The sequence below is a fragment of the Curcuma longa genome, chromosome 16, assembly GCF_044706935.1.
Source record: "Curcuma longa cultivar G26 ecotype Majalengka, Jawa Barat chromosome 16, ITB_CL_G26_1.1, whole genome shotgun sequence".
NCBI classification, from domain to species: Eukaryota; Viridiplantae; Streptophyta; class Magnoliopsida; order Zingiberales; family Zingiberaceae; genus Curcuma; species Curcuma longa.
Window position 1 is genome coordinate 1,531,383 of NC_133876.1, and position 16,958 is coordinate 1,548,340.

The 16,958-nt window shown below is 40.8% G+C and overlaps 2 protein-coding genes across 2 annotated transcripts; one reads left to right on the forward strand and one right to left on the reverse strand.

Annotated features, from left to right (window-relative positions):
- Positions 1-554: 554 nt before the first annotated feature.
- Positions 555-2,659, reverse strand: LOC141847677 (mannan endo-1,4-beta-mannosidase 2-like). Its single transcript, XM_074735740.1, has 5 exons — positions 2,061-2,659; positions 1,793-1,990; positions 1,603-1,725; positions 1,298-1,515; positions 555-1,185 (listed from the first exon to the last, which is right to left on the reverse strand). Exons 1-5 carry the CDS (start codon positions 2,478-2,480, stop codon positions 786-788), a joined length of 1,359 nt encoding a protein of 452 aa, XP_074591841.1. The 5' UTR covers positions 2,481-2,659; the 3' UTR covers positions 555-785.
- A 12,503-nt stretch (positions 2,660-15,162) lies between these two features.
- Positions 15,163-15,877, forward strand: LOC141847362 (VQ motif-containing protein 4-like). The gene has a single exon (XM_074735399.1). The coding sequence runs from the start codon at positions 15,201-15,203 to the stop codon at positions 15,807-15,809; it is 609 nt and encodes a 202-aa protein (XP_074591500.1). The 5' UTR covers positions 15,163-15,200; the 3' UTR covers positions 15,810-15,877.
- The last annotated feature ends 1,081 nt before the right edge of the window (positions 15,878-16,958 follow it).

The window sequence follows — 16,958 nt, forward strand, 5'->3', positions numbered from 1 at the left end:
AACTTTGGAGCCTCTGGACCAAAAGATTCTTCTTCTTCTTCAATCAAAAGCATGTAGATCAGTGCGGATTAATAAAATCAAGAACAGAGAGAAAGAGAGAGATTATTGGACTTGGCTTTGACTTAATGTTTGATTAAGTTGGCCTGGGGCGGGATTAAAGAAGAACGAACGGTTCTTAATTCAACGGTGGTGGGTGGTAGTGCGACGGCCTGGAAAAAGGCAATGGCCAATCTTTCTGCTGCTTTAGTTTACTTTAGTTTAATTATACGTCACTGTACTTTTGTGTTTTTATTGAGGTCACTGCATCCAAAACTCAGCCCATGCAGAAAGCTGGCCCAGGCACAACTGAACTGGGCACGAGCCGGGCTCGACATGGTAAGCAAATGAGCTGATTTAGCCAGGTCCAGCAGCCGGTCGACTTGTTTTAACATGTCTTAGGGATTACAAGGATAGAAGCAGTTGTCTGCTCTTCTCTCTTCGATCCAATTCCTCGTTTCCTTTTAAGTGATAATTAACGCATGAAACATCTATCCTCTTGCAAATTAAAACTTACAAATTTCTATCTTTTATGATTTATCCCCGTGCTGAGGAGGCCTTTCTCAAGTTAATCACAATGGCACATTCAGCACAAAGTCTGTTCTAATACGATGAGGGACAGAATCTAAGAAATGTATGAGGTCTCAAAGAGTGATCGACACCAAGAAAGCATGCCAAATCCTAAACATCCACTTGCTAAACACTTTGGCAGTCCAACTTGAGGAATTTTGTTCGAATGAGTATCTTGTTCAGCATATTGCAGATGCTGTTTGTGCCAAGTCCTCGCCATGCCGCAGTGCTATCAATTGGCACGACTGCTCCTTCAACAGCCTAATGATCGCCGGCGATTCCCCAGGAACGATACCAAAGTCATCGTCGTACTTCTCCATTCCGTGAAGCAACAAATGCCAGATGAGAGCACCGGCACCGGCGCCGGCACCGCCTTTGGCTGCGGAATCGTAGATGTTGTCGAGAATGGACTTGTAAAATGCGACCCGGTGCAAGGTGTCAAAGTCCTTGTTCTTGCTGGATAGGCCAAATTCGGAGAACAAGATGGGCTTGTTCAGCTCTTTTTCGCCATCCTCGATGTGAGATGCCATCCATTTCGATATGTAGCTTGTTTTTTCACTAAGATTTGCTTGCGGCAACCTACAAAAGATAGAGATTTTTCACTAATGTCTCATTAAGGTCTGTCAAAACAGTTTATCACAGTTTAAATTCACAACAGAAATCTAGACGCAATTAGTCGATGAACAATTACCATTTATCAGGATAAATTTGCACCGACGCGAAATCAATGGTCGGAGTCTTGGAATTGCGCAGGAAATCCGTCCCCAGTTCGCCGTACCGTTTCTCCGGCGGGTTCACATCTTTCTTCTCCGGCTTGCTCGTCGGGCCATAAAACCCCTCCAGCCCAACCGTCACCAGATGCTTCTTGTCAATCCTCTTCACATGCTCTGCCATCTCCTCAATCCATTCCTGCATTTCTTCCAATCCAAAAACATCAAAAATTCCTGCATTTCCAAATCAAACCAATCGGTCAAGAACAGCATTGTGAGAACATACTTGAAGTGTGTCGCCGGAGACATCCGCGGCACACCGGGGCGCATTCATCAACTCCCATGCAAAGATCGTTGGATCATCTCTGTACTCGATTCCACTCAGGTGATTCTTCCTTGTTAATATTGTCTGCCAGCGAGACAGAGATTAATCATCATTACCTTCAAGGTTCAACTCGACGATCAGCTCTGCATACCTTAAGGTAGATCTTGAAGTAACTGCGAATGGAGGGATCAAAGAAGAATGAATCGTTGGAGGTGCTCAATCCGAATCCCTCCTCCCACGCCCACTTCACGTACTGCGCCTTCCCACCGTATCGTTGCAGATTGTTCACCAGGCTCAGCAGCAGCCTGATCCCATGTCTTTGAGCTTCCACAATCACCCAATCTAATGCCTGCAGTACTTACATTTTGGTCATTCTTTGCTCTTTGATCTTAATCGAGACGAGGGAGGAGATCTGGTACCTTGAAGACGATCTCGTCGAAGATGCCGAGGGAGACTTGGAGGGCATGGTCTCGACCATCATTGAAGGCATAGGTCCTGCACACAGTGAGCCCCAAGCTCGCAGCAGTTTGGAAGATCTCTGTCACCCTTGCTCTGCTCCCCTCCTCCACCGCCTGCTCCATCAGCCAGTAGGAGTTCCATCCGCTGACATAGAGGACTCTGCCATCCACCACGAAATGGGTGCCGTTCCTCTCCACAAAGCTCAGTGTTGGCTCCTGATCTTGGTGGAGCTTGAGAGCCCTAAAGGTCATGCACGTGACCAGAATGCAGAGGGAAAAGCCAATGGCTGGGCAGAGCAGCCCATTTCTTGATCTCACTCTCTTGCCGGAAGGCTTAGCATTAGAAGGCTTGCCATTCCACCTGCTCCAAGAATTATTCATGCGATCCCGAAGGGGGAAAAAACCTTGGATTGATGAACAGCTGCGTCAAGGATCAGCAGTGGCAGCGTGGATTAGGAGTGATTTGGAGTTCTTGGAGCTAAGCTATGGCAAATGGAGTTAGGAAATGGGGAGGTGGAGGTGGACGAGAAGGAAGAAGAGCTTCGAGTACTTGAGATCTAAGGAATTATGATAAGGTCTGCTGTCGTTGGGAGAAAAACCATGTAAAATAATAAAGACCAAAAATAAATCTTTTTTTTAAATTAATTGCACCGCACCGCACGCAGTCTCGTCTAAAAAAATATGGGATAAAAATCTAGATCGGGCGTTTTTTTTAATCATTAAAGTACATCTCATTAAGATTTTTTTTAAAAAAAAAATATTTCATCTGACTATTTAATTACATATAATTACTCTACGGATAGATAGTATCAGTTTCAATTGCTTGAGTTCCTCCTCTTAAAAAAAAATGAAATCCATCATGCTAATCTTCAGATCCAATATGATCGGGTTCTATGAAGGGCATTCTGAGGGGTTCTTTGAAGGTTTTTGAGGGTTATTTGGAGCACTGAATTGATTGCGTTTTGAAGGATTTTTAGCTAGGTTGTCAAATCTGGATCGAGCTCTGTTCGGCACAAGTTCTTGAGGGGGTTTCCGAAGCTGTGTTGAATCGAATTTATTCAGATCAAATCAAGCTGGGTTTGATAGCTCTGTTTTTCCGAAGCTGGTGTTTCTGATCATAGACCAGATCTAATGTGACAGCTAGATTGGATTTGATTTGCGAAGGGAAGATCTGAAGCGTTTCTAATTTCTGTTTCTGCTGTTAATTTCATTTCTGTCATGTTATTCTGTTTCTGTTTTTGAACATTTGACATTCAAAACTATTCTTGAATTCAATTTGTTTGATTAATTCACCATTCTTGATTAATTTGTTTTGGTTTGTTTAGATCCATTAGATTCATTCATTCGGCTGAATTTGTCTCTGAGGTTAATGTTCTGTTCAAATGAATTACTGTTATGTATCAGATTCATGTTTTGTATTAGAATGTAGGTTTGTGGATGATGCATTAGTTATCTTGCAATTGAGATTGGATCTTTTGAGTTTCTGTTCCTTGCAATTCTATTCCTTGCATTTAGTTTCAGTTCTTTGCTTATCCAGTATCTTGTTTTATGTTTGTGTTTGGTCAAGTTTAGAATCTGTTGAAAACTTAATTTCATACATGATCAGATAAAGTTAGTATAATAATCTCATTATTCGTATTATTCGCTGAACCTTGTACCAGAATCTCAGTTTGTTAGCAATCCATGTTCTTTGATTTTTGTATTAGTGTTTGCTAGGTTTTAGTATCAAACTTTTATTCTTGCATTTGTTTCTTTCATTTACATTTCTTTGAAAACATCAAAACCCCATTTATATAGAAAAAAACCCAAAAAGAACGACATCCTAGCTTGATAAATCGTGACCCCCTATATTATATTTGTTTGTGAGCTAAGGATTTTCGATTATAAATTGTAGGTTCACTCGTGATACTAGCTGTGGGCTCTATCACGTACCTGTGCATAGTTATATAGACGGAGAGGGGAGAGAATTATACCCGCTTATCTTATCGTTAATTAAGGAGAATATATCTCAACTCAGAGGAATTATTAAGAGAATATTATCTTGTCAGAGGGGATATCTTGTCAGGATATGAAAAATATCGAGTCATGATCATCCACAAATCATTACGGATGGAATGCCCTCTCATCGTCATAGTCCCGCCTCAAGTCTCATATCTGCTAGGCGACGGTGATGTGAATGTCTGACGGATTGGATTTGATTGTGGGTGGCGGTGATGTGAATGACTGACGGATTGGATTTGATTGTGACCATCTAAGAGATTTGGCGGGCAAAAAGAGATTGGACCGCAGAGATTAGGCGAATGATCGGATAGGATTCTGAGTCGAACGTGTCTGATTAAGTCAGTCCACCAATCAAGTCAATCATGACAATCGGGTCCTTTTCGCCTGTGCCACGTGTCCGGACAAGTCATCGTCTTTTATCTAACGTGTCATGCTCTAAGACTGGCCTTTGAGGGTCAGATCATAATCCCCATAGCATTAATGTTGCAATAATTGCCTCTCGATAGGCTAAGATCTGGTAGCCTATAAAGTAAGGAATGTTAGGGTTGATTGACTCTATTGGCATGGTCACTCCAACGTTCAAGTTAATTTCGGATTTAAGAATAAAATTCGAGACGATATAAGAAAAAGAAAATGAGGAAGAAGGGGAAATACTAGAAAATTAGAGTTTAGTATGAAGAGTTGCATCCGCTCATGAGAAAAAACAACCATCATCTTTCACTTACATCTGTCGATCTTTATATAGTCGATAGAAGAGAATCTCCGTGCAGTACTTTATATTGTTGGATTGTTGGGGGTCAAGATGTGACAGTTGTTAGACCATACATTGACATTGTCGGACACTTGATAGTAGTTAGGTTGTTGGAGGTTGTTAGGCCGTTGGGAATTATCGAAGGTTGAGATCAAGTTTCTTGAGTCTGAATAGGAAATTACTAGATGCATTTCGAATGCTCGGGAGAATATACTATTTTCCCGAGTTACTATAGCAATCATGGATACCGTAGTACCTCGAGTCATATTATAGCAACTGACGTACTGTATCATTCTAAATTATTGTAGCACTTCAAGCACCATGGTTTCATAGTTACTATAGCATATTAAGTACTGTAGGGCGAGCACCGCAATTTCGTAGTTACTATATAATATGAGTATTGTAGCAATCTCGGACACTGTAGTAGTTGCGAGCACTATAGCATCTTGGGTTACTGTAACATCCAGAGCACTGCAAGTTGAGTGCTCGGTAGGAACCAATGTTTGAGCACTGAGGCCAGATGCTCAATAGAAGCCAATATCCGAACACTATGGCAGGGTGTTCAATAGAAGGATGCTTGGTAGAAGCTTATACTCGAGTACTAGGGTAAGGTGCTTGGGAAATAATTCAGATACTATCATATATCCCCTTTTCAAGTCAGATTGAGGAGTGTAATCAAATGAAGTCCGATTATGTGTAAAGTTCACCAGCTCTTCGATCTTTGCATCTCTTCTATCATTCTAAATCGATACTCCTACTTGAACTATAATTTTTCTGTTCCACATCACATGTCCCCCCTTTAGGTTAAACTGAGAAGTATAATTGAATAAGTCCAATGAGCAAAATGTAGTAAAATATAAAATAAAAGGAAACAAAGGAAAACTTCCCTTTTCGTAAGATATTTGGTTGCTTGGAGAAATCTGCAAAATATACACTAAATTGGCTTTGAAGCTATGCTCCATAATCATCGAGGAAGATTTTAAAAGGGATAAATTATGTAGAAAGCTTGAAATTATAAATGTTGGGCTGTATGTGAGGAGAGTCACAAATTATGAAATCCAGTTCTAGATGAGTAAGGCCAAACCCCTCATAGAAGAAGACCACCAACTTGATACCATCTGGGAAATTGACCATAGGAGGTTCGACAAAAATCAGTAACTAACTGCCATGAAATTGCTCAATCGTGCTTGGAAAATTGCCACGGAGAAGGGAATCGATGGTATCTTTTTAGCTTAATAGTATGATTAAAAATCCTTCATAAAATAAGGACCTCTTGGATCATCTGAGGACATCTTACAGAAGAAAACTAGAGAACTCAAATACATATGTATCCAAATTGGAGGCATAACCAAATGAGATAGCTCAGGGCTGCATCATAATTACTAGAGTATCCAAATTGATAAAGAATAAGGGGCCGTTATAGTTTGTCCGAAGATAGAAAGCCTATACTTAGCACATTGGCTATTATAGTTGTCCTTAGTGTGATAATAGATTATCTGGCACATAGATCATTATAATTCTTGGAGGTGGAAAGCCTATACTTAGCACATTGATTGTTATATTTTGCCTAGAGGCGAGCAGTATATACTTAGTACAATGGCTGTTATAATGAGCTCGGAGGCGACCATAAATTAATTAGCACATAGGCCATTATAGTTTGCTCAGAAGTGAGTAGTATATACTTAGCACATAAGTTGTTATATTTTGCTCAGAAGCGAGTAGCATATACTTAGCACATAGGCTGTTATAAGTCGATCAGGTGGTGGGTATAATATATCAGACACATAGACCGTTATAATTTACCCAAGGCTATTATAATATATCTAGCTCATAGATTATTATAATGGTGCCTAAGGGATGTTATAGTGGAATAAAACCAATCTACCTTTAAGAGAAACCGAGTGAAAAGTGGTGTCCTTTTCATATCCTTCCTATAAGTCGGATTAAAGAGCAAAGTTGAAAGAAGCCTGATAAATCTAAAAGGAGGGATTTGTTTTCGATCGGGCGAGAATACTAATTTGAATGCCCAAAATACCAATAGAGCCATAGAATGCAAAAAATGCTTAACAATAGAAGTATAGTCTTGCCCGATCAAGAATAGGAGCTCGATTCCTCGATTGGAAAGATAATAATAAGAAGGCTAAAAATATCACTAGAATGCTAATAATGTTATGAACACTAGAAGGCTTATTGAATTCAAACCGAAGAGAAGCTCGATCCCTTGGTTGATAGAATGATAACCAAAAAGCTAAGAACACTAATAGCCCAATAATGTCTTGATTGGACAAATCAATAAGAATACCGAGAAAGCAGAAGATCAATCTCGACTGAGGATAATAGATAAGACTACTAATAAGATTAGAAAATCAATCCTGCTGGAAAATACCAATAATCTTGCACTTATCACGGAAGACATCATCGGACACAATTGCAATGGCTCATTTTCCATTAATGGGATGAGATCCTCAGAGAAAATTCCTTAAGATTATTGATAGATCCTCGTCATGTGAATCGAGTTAGATTGAGCTCCCCAAGAGTTCTAGAGTAACAACGATGAGATATAACACTGGACGGCAAGTCCTTGAGTAATGGAAACCCAACAAGCTGATAGTGTTCTTAATCTTGCCGATGTGAATAACTCCGGATACCATCACCCTCCATCTCAATCTCAAGCTCCTAAACCTAGATGTTGCTGCAATTTGATTTCCTACTATATTGCATGTCAACCTTTTTCATAACAAATCCAACATTTAGAAAGCACATGAATATATCCATTATATGATAACCACTAATCAAATAGAATACCCCCATAACTTCTATCAAAAGACATAAGTATGGACTAGGAAGCAAATCCAGTAGATTACAACAGAGTTAATAAGAACCCAAAAGAATAGTTTGGCAAGTAAATAATCATACCAGATATGTTCATCCCAAATTGAGCATAAGCAAGAAAAATAATTCATCCACTAAATGTATAAGTGACTAGCTAGGTGATATAGTTATGGATAAAAAATGAAACTATAAAAGATAAATGCAGCAATTTATCAGGTGCGACACCACACTGAAACATCTCTCAGAAGCAACGATAATGTCTGCCATTATATTCCTTAGAAGCAAATTTATCGGCTGATCTTTGAGTGTTGCTTACAGCGCTGTAACACTTTCCACTTTGATACTCCCCATACATTTAGAATAAGACTATTGCATTTGTGAGTGATATCTCCTTTTGTTTCAGAAAGAAAGAAAATCCTGAGATTTTCCAGTAGAAATCTTGATGCAATGACATCATCCTCGATATGTCCTTTTCACCTAATAATGAGTTGAAGAACGGTTAAGGCAGCATAGAGGGGAGCGAAGATTCGAATCCTGGATGTTCCGGCTGGATGCCATAGACTATCAAGTCATCAGTCAAAAATGTGTCACCTCAACCGTGGGAGTCCCACCAATGAGAAGAACCTAGGGGAGAAGGAAACTGAACGAACGGATTAACAGGGCGCCAGGGATTCCCGGCGGAGCCACTTCGACGCTCAAGTCAGTTTCCGGAATCGTAGAAAAATGAAGAAGAGGAAGAGATGCTTGAAATGTAGAAGATTTCAGAGAGCTTTCTCGTACCTGCCCTTGGGATTTATATACTCATTGAGAGAAATATCCGTACGGAGGTGCGAAGCAGCTAAGGAGACAGATCTTATACATTCCTGACAAGTGAGCAGACATGATAGTATCTAGGAGACAAGGTCTGCAGACCTAACAACCGTCCTATGACTCGGGCATGCGAATTACTCTTGTCCTTTAGTTGAAAATAGAAATTTAAGAGGATAGAAACCTGACAACCTAGTAACCTTCCCTTTCTTGTGGCAGAGCCCACACACTTGAGCGTCCTGCTGCTAGGTGTCGCGGGGCTGCCTTTGGGTAGGAAGGTACTAGGAAGGGATGGTGTCGGAGTGGCATATATAGAGCGATCAGGGTTATCGAGGCCGAGTCGATCAAGACCAGGAAACAGGTTGAACAGCTGGACCGCTTAGGGCCGAGAGCAATGGCGGATGGCCAACACAGCCGGGCACTAAGTGGTTTGATGGCTGATACAGCCGAGTGACTTGGTGGCCAAGACAGACGATGGCTTGGTGGTCGATACAACCGAGTGGCTTGGTGGCCAATACAGCCGAGTGGCTTGGTGAAACCGCAATTGAATCGGTCATGGGATTTGACCGTCGACGCATTGACCTGTCAGATTGGACTGATTATTGACTCCCATTTTGCCACGTCAAGCCTCTAAAGACCAGTTGTATCACTGGACATGCTTGATCTTCAGCTGCCATGATTACAAGGGGCGATAGAGACCGAATCTTCTAGCTGCCATGATTGCAAGGGGCGACAAAGATGGCGATGAAGCTAATGGAAGCCTTCGTCATAAGGGCTAGGATTGGGAACCTGATATAACAAACAAATAACATATCTAATGAACAAATCAATAGATTAGCAGGGAGGATATGCTTCGGGCGGATGGTTGTGATAGAAACCCGCGTCCTATTTCATAGAAAAATAAAGAAAAGGATGAAAGAAAGAATGAAAAGATCAGCCTCTAATAACCAAAGTACATTGATTACTTAATTCAATCACTTCATTGCTTATTCTCAAAAGATTACATAACGACTTTATATAAACCCTATGACAATATCAAATCAATATAAAAATTATTAATAAATTTAATAACCTATTAAATGATAATTATTAATAAATCTAATTATCTTATCTAAATTTATAATAAATCTAATATCATATTCTAAAAGATAATATTTTAAAGGACTTATTTGAATAAGTCTAGTTAGGGATCGTATCATTCCACCGTTCTTCAAAACAATCTTGTCTTTAAGGTTGGTCTTTTTCTTTCGCTAATTTATATAAAATTGCACTAAAAAAATTAATATTTAGGGATGAATTTTGCGACGAATCCTAAAAAATTATTCGTTGCAAAAATATTTGTGACAAAATTTGTGATGAATATTTCTTGTTGTCATTAAGTTGTTGCCAATTTTTGCGATAAAAATTTAAAATTTCATCACCAAATTTTGCGATGAAAATACTATTCATTGCCGAATTCGTCATCAAAAATTAATATTTAGGGATGAATTTTACGACGAATCCTAAAAAATATTCGTCGCAAAAATATTTGCGACAAAATTTGTAATGAATATTTCTTGTTGCTATTAAGTTATCGCCAATTTTTACGATAAAAATTTATAATTCATCACCAAATTTCATGATGAAAATATAATTTGTCGTCGAATTCGTCATGAATTGGCAATGAAACATGGTTCGTCGTCAATTGGCAACGAAATTAATCGAGTTCGAAATTCGTCAATTGTCAATTGGACGAAAATTGATTTTTGTCATTAATTAACGATAAACAATGAATTATGATAGATCTGCGATGAAAGTGATTTCATCGTAAAATTCATCAAAATCAAAATTTTTTAGTTCTTAACCTGCTTATTTTTGCATTATCCCATATATACAAAACGATCTGATCGGATGGATTCAAATTATACAAATAACTTGTTCATACAACATACATATCAACTATACAAATAATATATTCATACACAATCCACCATAAACTATACAAATAATGTAAAATCTTCAAATTCCATATCAAACCATATCAACAACATTCATTCCACCACATTCAAAATGAACAATTCAAAATGACACAAAATCTCAAACCATATCAACAATTCAAAGTGATACAAAATCCATATCTACTATAAATACAAAAACATGTTCATACAAAATTCATTCCACCACATTAAATCATAAAACAAATCCATATCAACAACTTGATATAAAATCCATATCAACAACATGATACAAAATCCATTCCACCACATCAAGTCTCATTCGACCACATCAAGTCATAATACAAATTAAATTCATATCATCCAAATGACAAAATCAATATGAAGAAGTCTGAAAACAAGAGAAAGATCAACAAAATCATTATAGTGGTCTTTTTCATCTAGAGATACTACTTCCTTCTCCTTCCATATCTCTTCTTGTCGTGCTGATGTCGGGAGATCAACACTACCACGGGTCTGTTCTAATCCAAGACCCGACCCAATGTGGGTCTGATCTCCAAGAGACCAGGATTATGTTCTGGCTCAGAGATTGCATAACAATGGAGCACATCCGAAGAGTCATAAATAAGGAATGACGGGTACCTTTGGACTCCTTAAAGCTTCAAAAATACAAAGGACTTGAAATCGATTTAATCAGACTTGTTTAGGTCGATCAGTGGATTTTGACTGAAATCTACTAATTGACATAGGTTATTTGGATTTCTGTAATCTTAGAACCATTAGGAAGAATTGAGCGAGAAGAAGATATATATATAGTATCAAACTTTGATTCTGAACAACGAACAACATGGGTCTAATGTGAGGAGAATTAAAAATGTGAACTTGAGAATTAACAACAAATGAGGTCCATTTTTTGATTTTATCATAATCTAATTTATATTGTTACATTCAGAAGGGTAAAAATATAAATCACAAATAATAGAAAGAAGACTAATTTGTAATATAGTGAATTGATACATTGATCATTATGCAGGTGAAATTGTATAAAAAGGGAATAAAATATTTAAAGTTCGAGAAAATTATAATATAGTACATCAACTTAATTTCTTTTACTTATGAAAGGATTCCAATGTAAATAAAAATATTCAGTAAACTAAATTGTAACATAATTAACGTGCACCCTAATCTCACTCGTCGACGTCATCTATTTGTTTTTTCTCTTATTTAAGTTATTTTTTTCTTTTATGATCATTTTCAGTCCTTGTCATGAGATTTTTTAAGTGTATAATTATTCGCTGCTTTATATATAGACTTAAACTTGTACTTTTAAAATAAAATTGTAATTCCATAGTACTTTACCTCTTTTTATACTCAATTAAATTTTTAGTGAAGTACCAGAAAACAAGTCGAATGTGCAGAGGAGGCTATATCTGATCCACATGGAGAATTGATCGCCTAGTTTAATCGATCTTACTCAATATTAAGTTCGAGAAATTCATAAAATACAGTTAATCACTAACTCCCAGTATGGTAAAATATAGTAAAAAATCCAATCTTCATGATTTCAACAAGTTAAAAGAAGAAGAAACAAAGCTCAAAATGCTGAATATATATATCACAAAGGGCTTTATATGTATGCCATCGAGATCTTATCTGTGATTAACCATTTGATGGAACTTAAATCTGAATCACGGTGCTCTCCAATTCACCATTAATGAGGGTCGAACTCCAAGGCACCCTAAGAAATCTCTCTCTAAGATATTAAGCAACCAACTGGAGTTTTGACTCGAGCAAGATCTATACTGATTATATGAACACATGCAAAAAGAAGGGATCTCGAGGTTTCAGACATCAGGAACACTTGCGCCTTCATGCTTCACGTCCCTCCCCTCTGCTTCTCATCGACGCCAACTACTCGATCACAAGTTTTAATATATATATATACAAAACTAACAGGTGAACAAAAATCGAGCTGCGTGGACGGTGAATCTAGCTTTAATACCTCTTAGATCTACATCCTCCGTTTAACGTGCATTCCTTCTTCGCAATACAGAGATTTAAAGTCAACCCCGTCTTCCTCCTCGATCCTCGACTCCTCCGCTTTGACTCTACTCTTACGCTATTCCCGCCGGAAAAGTGGATCCATCACATATATCTCGAGCTCCCTCCCGCCATAAAAAGTCTAAATTAAACCACGCACAGCCCTGATAAATTCTGCAAATCAGTCGATGCTTGAATAATCAATTAATGCATGCATAGCCACCCTGCGTGAAGTAATCAGGCCATGTAGTTGTCGATCGAACTTCGAAACCTTAAATGAATTTCGAATAGAATTAATCGCGTACAGGCTGTAAGGCCGGGATCCAATGACCATCAATACATGCGGCATGGTTCTCAGTGAAAACCATGGCTTCTCACGTGCTTCCTCCTCCCATACATTCTTGCGCATATGTATATATATATGTGTGCGCGATCAGTTGTAGGTGGTTCCAAGGGCGATGAGCAGGGGAGGTCCATCGAGCTAATGGTCACCACCACTCGGCTCGCGAAGGAAGTGCTCCTCTCCCTTCTAGTGCTGTCTGCGTCGCTGTGCCCGGCCGATGCAGCCGGATACGGCGAGGAGGTGGGGCGGCAGTTCATGGGGCTGAGCCCGCGTGCGGGGAGCCGGCTGTTGCAGCAGCAGGGCGGCAGTAGTTGCGACGCTAATACAGGGGCGCTATGCCCCGCGCCGCCTCCGAGCCATCCGCCGAGGCGCGTTGCCTGCTGCGAGAGCCGCTGCCGGGACGTTCTCGCCGACCGAAACCACTGCGGCGCCTGCGGCAGCCGGTGCGGGTTCGGGCAGCTGTGCTGCGGAGGGCGGTGCACGTCGGTGGCGTACGACGTGGGCAACTGCGGGGCGTGCGGCGCGGTGTGCTCCGCCAATCAGCGCTGCGAGTACGGCGCCTGCGGCTACGCCTGAAATGGTCACCGCATCGAGTGTAGTCTTTACAACGTCTGGTGTCGTCGGTTCTTTCTTGTGAAGAATTAAAATTTTAAAATGGTCATGTAATTTACGTTTCAAAAAGTCTATAAAATAGATCCATGTTTGATCTTTTCGGTCTAATAATTTGCAATAACTGCACAGAAAACCTAATTTTCTGTGATCAGATTCAATAATGGGCCTTTATCTTGCATCTTAAGTTGTCAAATTTTGTGAGAACTTTGAGGCATTTATTACATAAATAAAGCTTCTTGTCACAACAAATTCCTGTCACAAATTTGTCACAACAAATTTGGACCGTTCGATTTTAAAGTTAAGATTAAATCCAGGCCGTAGATTGAATGAGTGATTGTGATGGTTTGGATTTAATCTTCTATTTTAAAATCTAACGGTCCAGATTTGTTGTGACAAATTTGTGATAGGAATTTGTTGTGACAAGGATGACTCCTCCAGTTGGGATCCTTGTTGCAATAGACTTCCGTCACAAATTTGTGATGGGAATCTGGACCGTTCGATTTTAAAATAGAAGATTAAATCCAGGTCGTCGATTATTGAATGAGTGATTTGTTTGAGGAAACTGGGAGACGGCGAGAGAGATGGGAAACCCAGCAGCAGCGTTCGCTGAAAAGCGTACAAATCAACAGCCGATCGTCTGAACTCTGGGCCCGGCTTCTCGCTCTGTCTCCATGGCGGAGAAGCTTCTTCACGTAGATATGAACGTCGGCCGTTTCAATTTCTCCCACGGCCCCCATGAGTACCATCAGGAAACCCTCGATAACCTTCACCGCGCCATGGAGAATACCGGCCTCCTCTGCGACGGGAAACCTGTGCTACGTTGTAGAAAAGAATATGAAAAAATCTCAGCTACTTCTCTCAGTGACGGCGTGCTACGCTGCTGTTGGGTTTCCCATCTCTGTCGTAAGTTCCCTCAAGCAAATTTCCTATTCAATCGACGGCCGAATTTGTGTTCTCTTGAGTATTCAATCTACGGCCTAGAGTTAATCTTAACTTTAAAATCGAACGGTGCAAATTCCTGTCACAAATTTGTGACAGGAATATATTGTGACAAGCAACTTTTTGATTATTACATTGAAAAAGCTACTTGTCACAATAGAATTCTCGTCACAAATGTTGTATCTGCACCGTTGGATTTTAAAATTAAGATTAAATCCTGATCGTAATTTGGATGATTATGATTGAATGGGTGATTGTGATTGAACGGTCCAGATTCCCATCACAAATTTGTGACAGCTTTTATGACAAGGCATCACTCTATTACATTACGGGCAAGAAAAGTGAGTTCGTTAAGTGTTACTCATTTCTGCTTAGATTGCATAGGATCCTTCTGGCGACGCAGAGATTCTTTTGACTATGAGAGGCCGACGGCGACGGAATCTCAGCCAGACATCAAGTCGCTATGCGCATTCAAACGCGACGTCAAGTTGATCGACGCGGCTGAAGCTCGTGAGGCAGCAGCCTGACGGAGCCGAGAATCTTTCTGTCGCCCGCATCTACAGTGGCAATGATGCGTGGCTGGTCCCGGCGGACGGCTCACATGACCATTAACTCAGAATTGGATGCTCCTAGCTCTCTCCCATCGCCTTCTTTTCCACTGCATTGCACTGCACTGAGACCGTTCCCAGAGCTTCACATGATTCCAAGCTCCATCGACGTCCATTCCACTTCCTCCTCAAGGCGTGGGTCCTCGGAGTCAATGGTTTCATATTCTGCTGTCTGACTTCCTCCTCTAGTATTTTTACTCTTTTTCTTTTTGGACGTTTTTATCTCTGTGAGGAATGGACGGCCATCAAATAGCTCCGGCACAAGAAACCAGCAGCAGCGATGGATGCCCGACGACCTTCGTCCAGGCGGACGCCGCCTCCTTCAAGCGAGTAGTCCAGATGCTCACGGGCACAGCGGAGACGGCGGTCGCGGCGTCGCAGAAAGCGCTGGTTGTTCCGGCGTTCAAAGCTCCTGGGCCAAAGAGGCCTGCTTTTAAGCTCTATGAGCGGCGGAACAGCCTGAGGAACCTCAACCACCTCTGCCCCCTCGCGCTGACGACGCTCTCCCACTCGAGCCCCAATTCCCCCGCCGCCGGCTTCTCGCCCCGCAGGCAGCCGGAGATCCTGTCGCCGAGCATGCTGGATTTCCCCTCTCTGAAGCTCAGCCCGGTGACGCCCCTGAGCCCCGACCCCTTCAACCGGCCGCCGCACCCCAACTCGGAGGCGGCTAAGTGGGCGGAGGACAGGGCGATCGCCGAGAAGGGGTTCTACCTGCACCCGTCGCCGAGGGCTTCGACGGCGGCGGAGCCTCCCCAGTTGCTGCCCCTGTTTCCTGTCAGGTCTCCTAAATTCTCCTCTGACTTGTCGCTTCCGGTGCCTCAATCTTTCGCCGGCGATTTTTAAGCTGTAACACCGTGCAAATTAAAACAATATTCTCCTTTTTTAATCCGATTAAAATCTTCGTTTGGCTTTCGTCGTTAAAATCCGGTTCTTTCTCCTTTGTAAAATGTAGGAGAAAATTTGTCAGATCAGATCTAAAAACAGATAAAAATAACTTTTTTTTTCTTTTAGATAATATGCGGTGAAAATTCTCAACCCCTTATTATTTTTTTTATTTGCTAAAATTTTCGCTTTTTTGCTTTTAACAGCTCCTGAGATTTTTTTTTACCAATTCAGAAAAAAAATTAATAAATATTTTCTTTATATATATATATATATATATTTGATGAAATCCTTTTTCTTTATAATTTGATCTTTTATACTTATACTATTTTTATTATGTCATGGTAATCAGACGCCTTAATATAATTCAATTTTGTGTGTTGATGCGGGTGTCGTGAAGGAAATGACTCTGTCGGAGAAAAAGTCTCATGCGAAGGTCAAGATTCAGATTGATGTGCAAAATGATGAAAGTCCAGAGTCATGCGAAGGTCAAGATCTAGAGTCAATGTGGCAAGATGGGTCAACAGGAATCCAATCCCGCTCAAAGTAGGATATTTATTACCTTGAGGCTCAAACTGTACTTCAGATATAGTCTGGGCTGAGACTTGGGTTTCGACTTGGGTCGTCGAAGCCATCTCGATTAGTCTTATCTCGGCCACCTCATTCGTCTAGTCTCGAGTCATCCTAGCCGTCTCTTCTCGACCATTCTGGTCGTCTCGTTTGGCCATCCTAGCCGTCTCGTCTTGGTCATCCCAGCCATTTAGTCTCAGCTAGCCTCGTCTTGGCTATCCTAGTCGTCTCGGCCATCCCAACTGTCTTGTCTCGACTAGCCTCGTCTCAGCCATCCTAGTCATTTCGTCTTGACCAGTCTCGTCTAACCGTCCTAACCATCCCGTCTCAGCCATCCCAACCATCTCGTCTCGGTTATCAACCGTCTCGTCTCGATCATCCTCGGTCATCTCATCTCGACCACTCTACCCTGCTCCACCTCATTCTGGGTTTCGTCCTCATGTCTTTGGTAAACCGCTATTTTACATAGCTTGCTAAAGGAAAATGTGAATATTCTCACGGACATGTAGTAGTTCAAGGATGTACAGGCGGTTATGAGGT

Bases quoted from the DNA above. Each gene is read 5' to 3' on its own strand.
- LOC141847677 (XM_074735740.1), bottom strand. From the start codon at position 2,480: ATGAATAATTCTTGGAGCAGGTGGAATGGCAAGCCTTCTAATGCTAAG. The intron at 1,726-1,792 runs GTATGCAGAGCT...TCTCGCTGGCAG, and splicing joins ACTTCAAGATCTACCTTAAG to ACAATATTAACAAGGAAGAA. The intron at 1,186-1,297 runs GTAATTGTTCAT...TATCTTTTGTAG, and splicing joins CAAATTTATCCTGATAAATG to GTTGCCGCAAGCAAATCTTA.
- LOC141847362 (XM_074735399.1), top strand. From the start codon at position 15,201: ATGGACGGCCATCAAATAGCTCCGGCACAAGAAACCAGCAGCAGCGAT.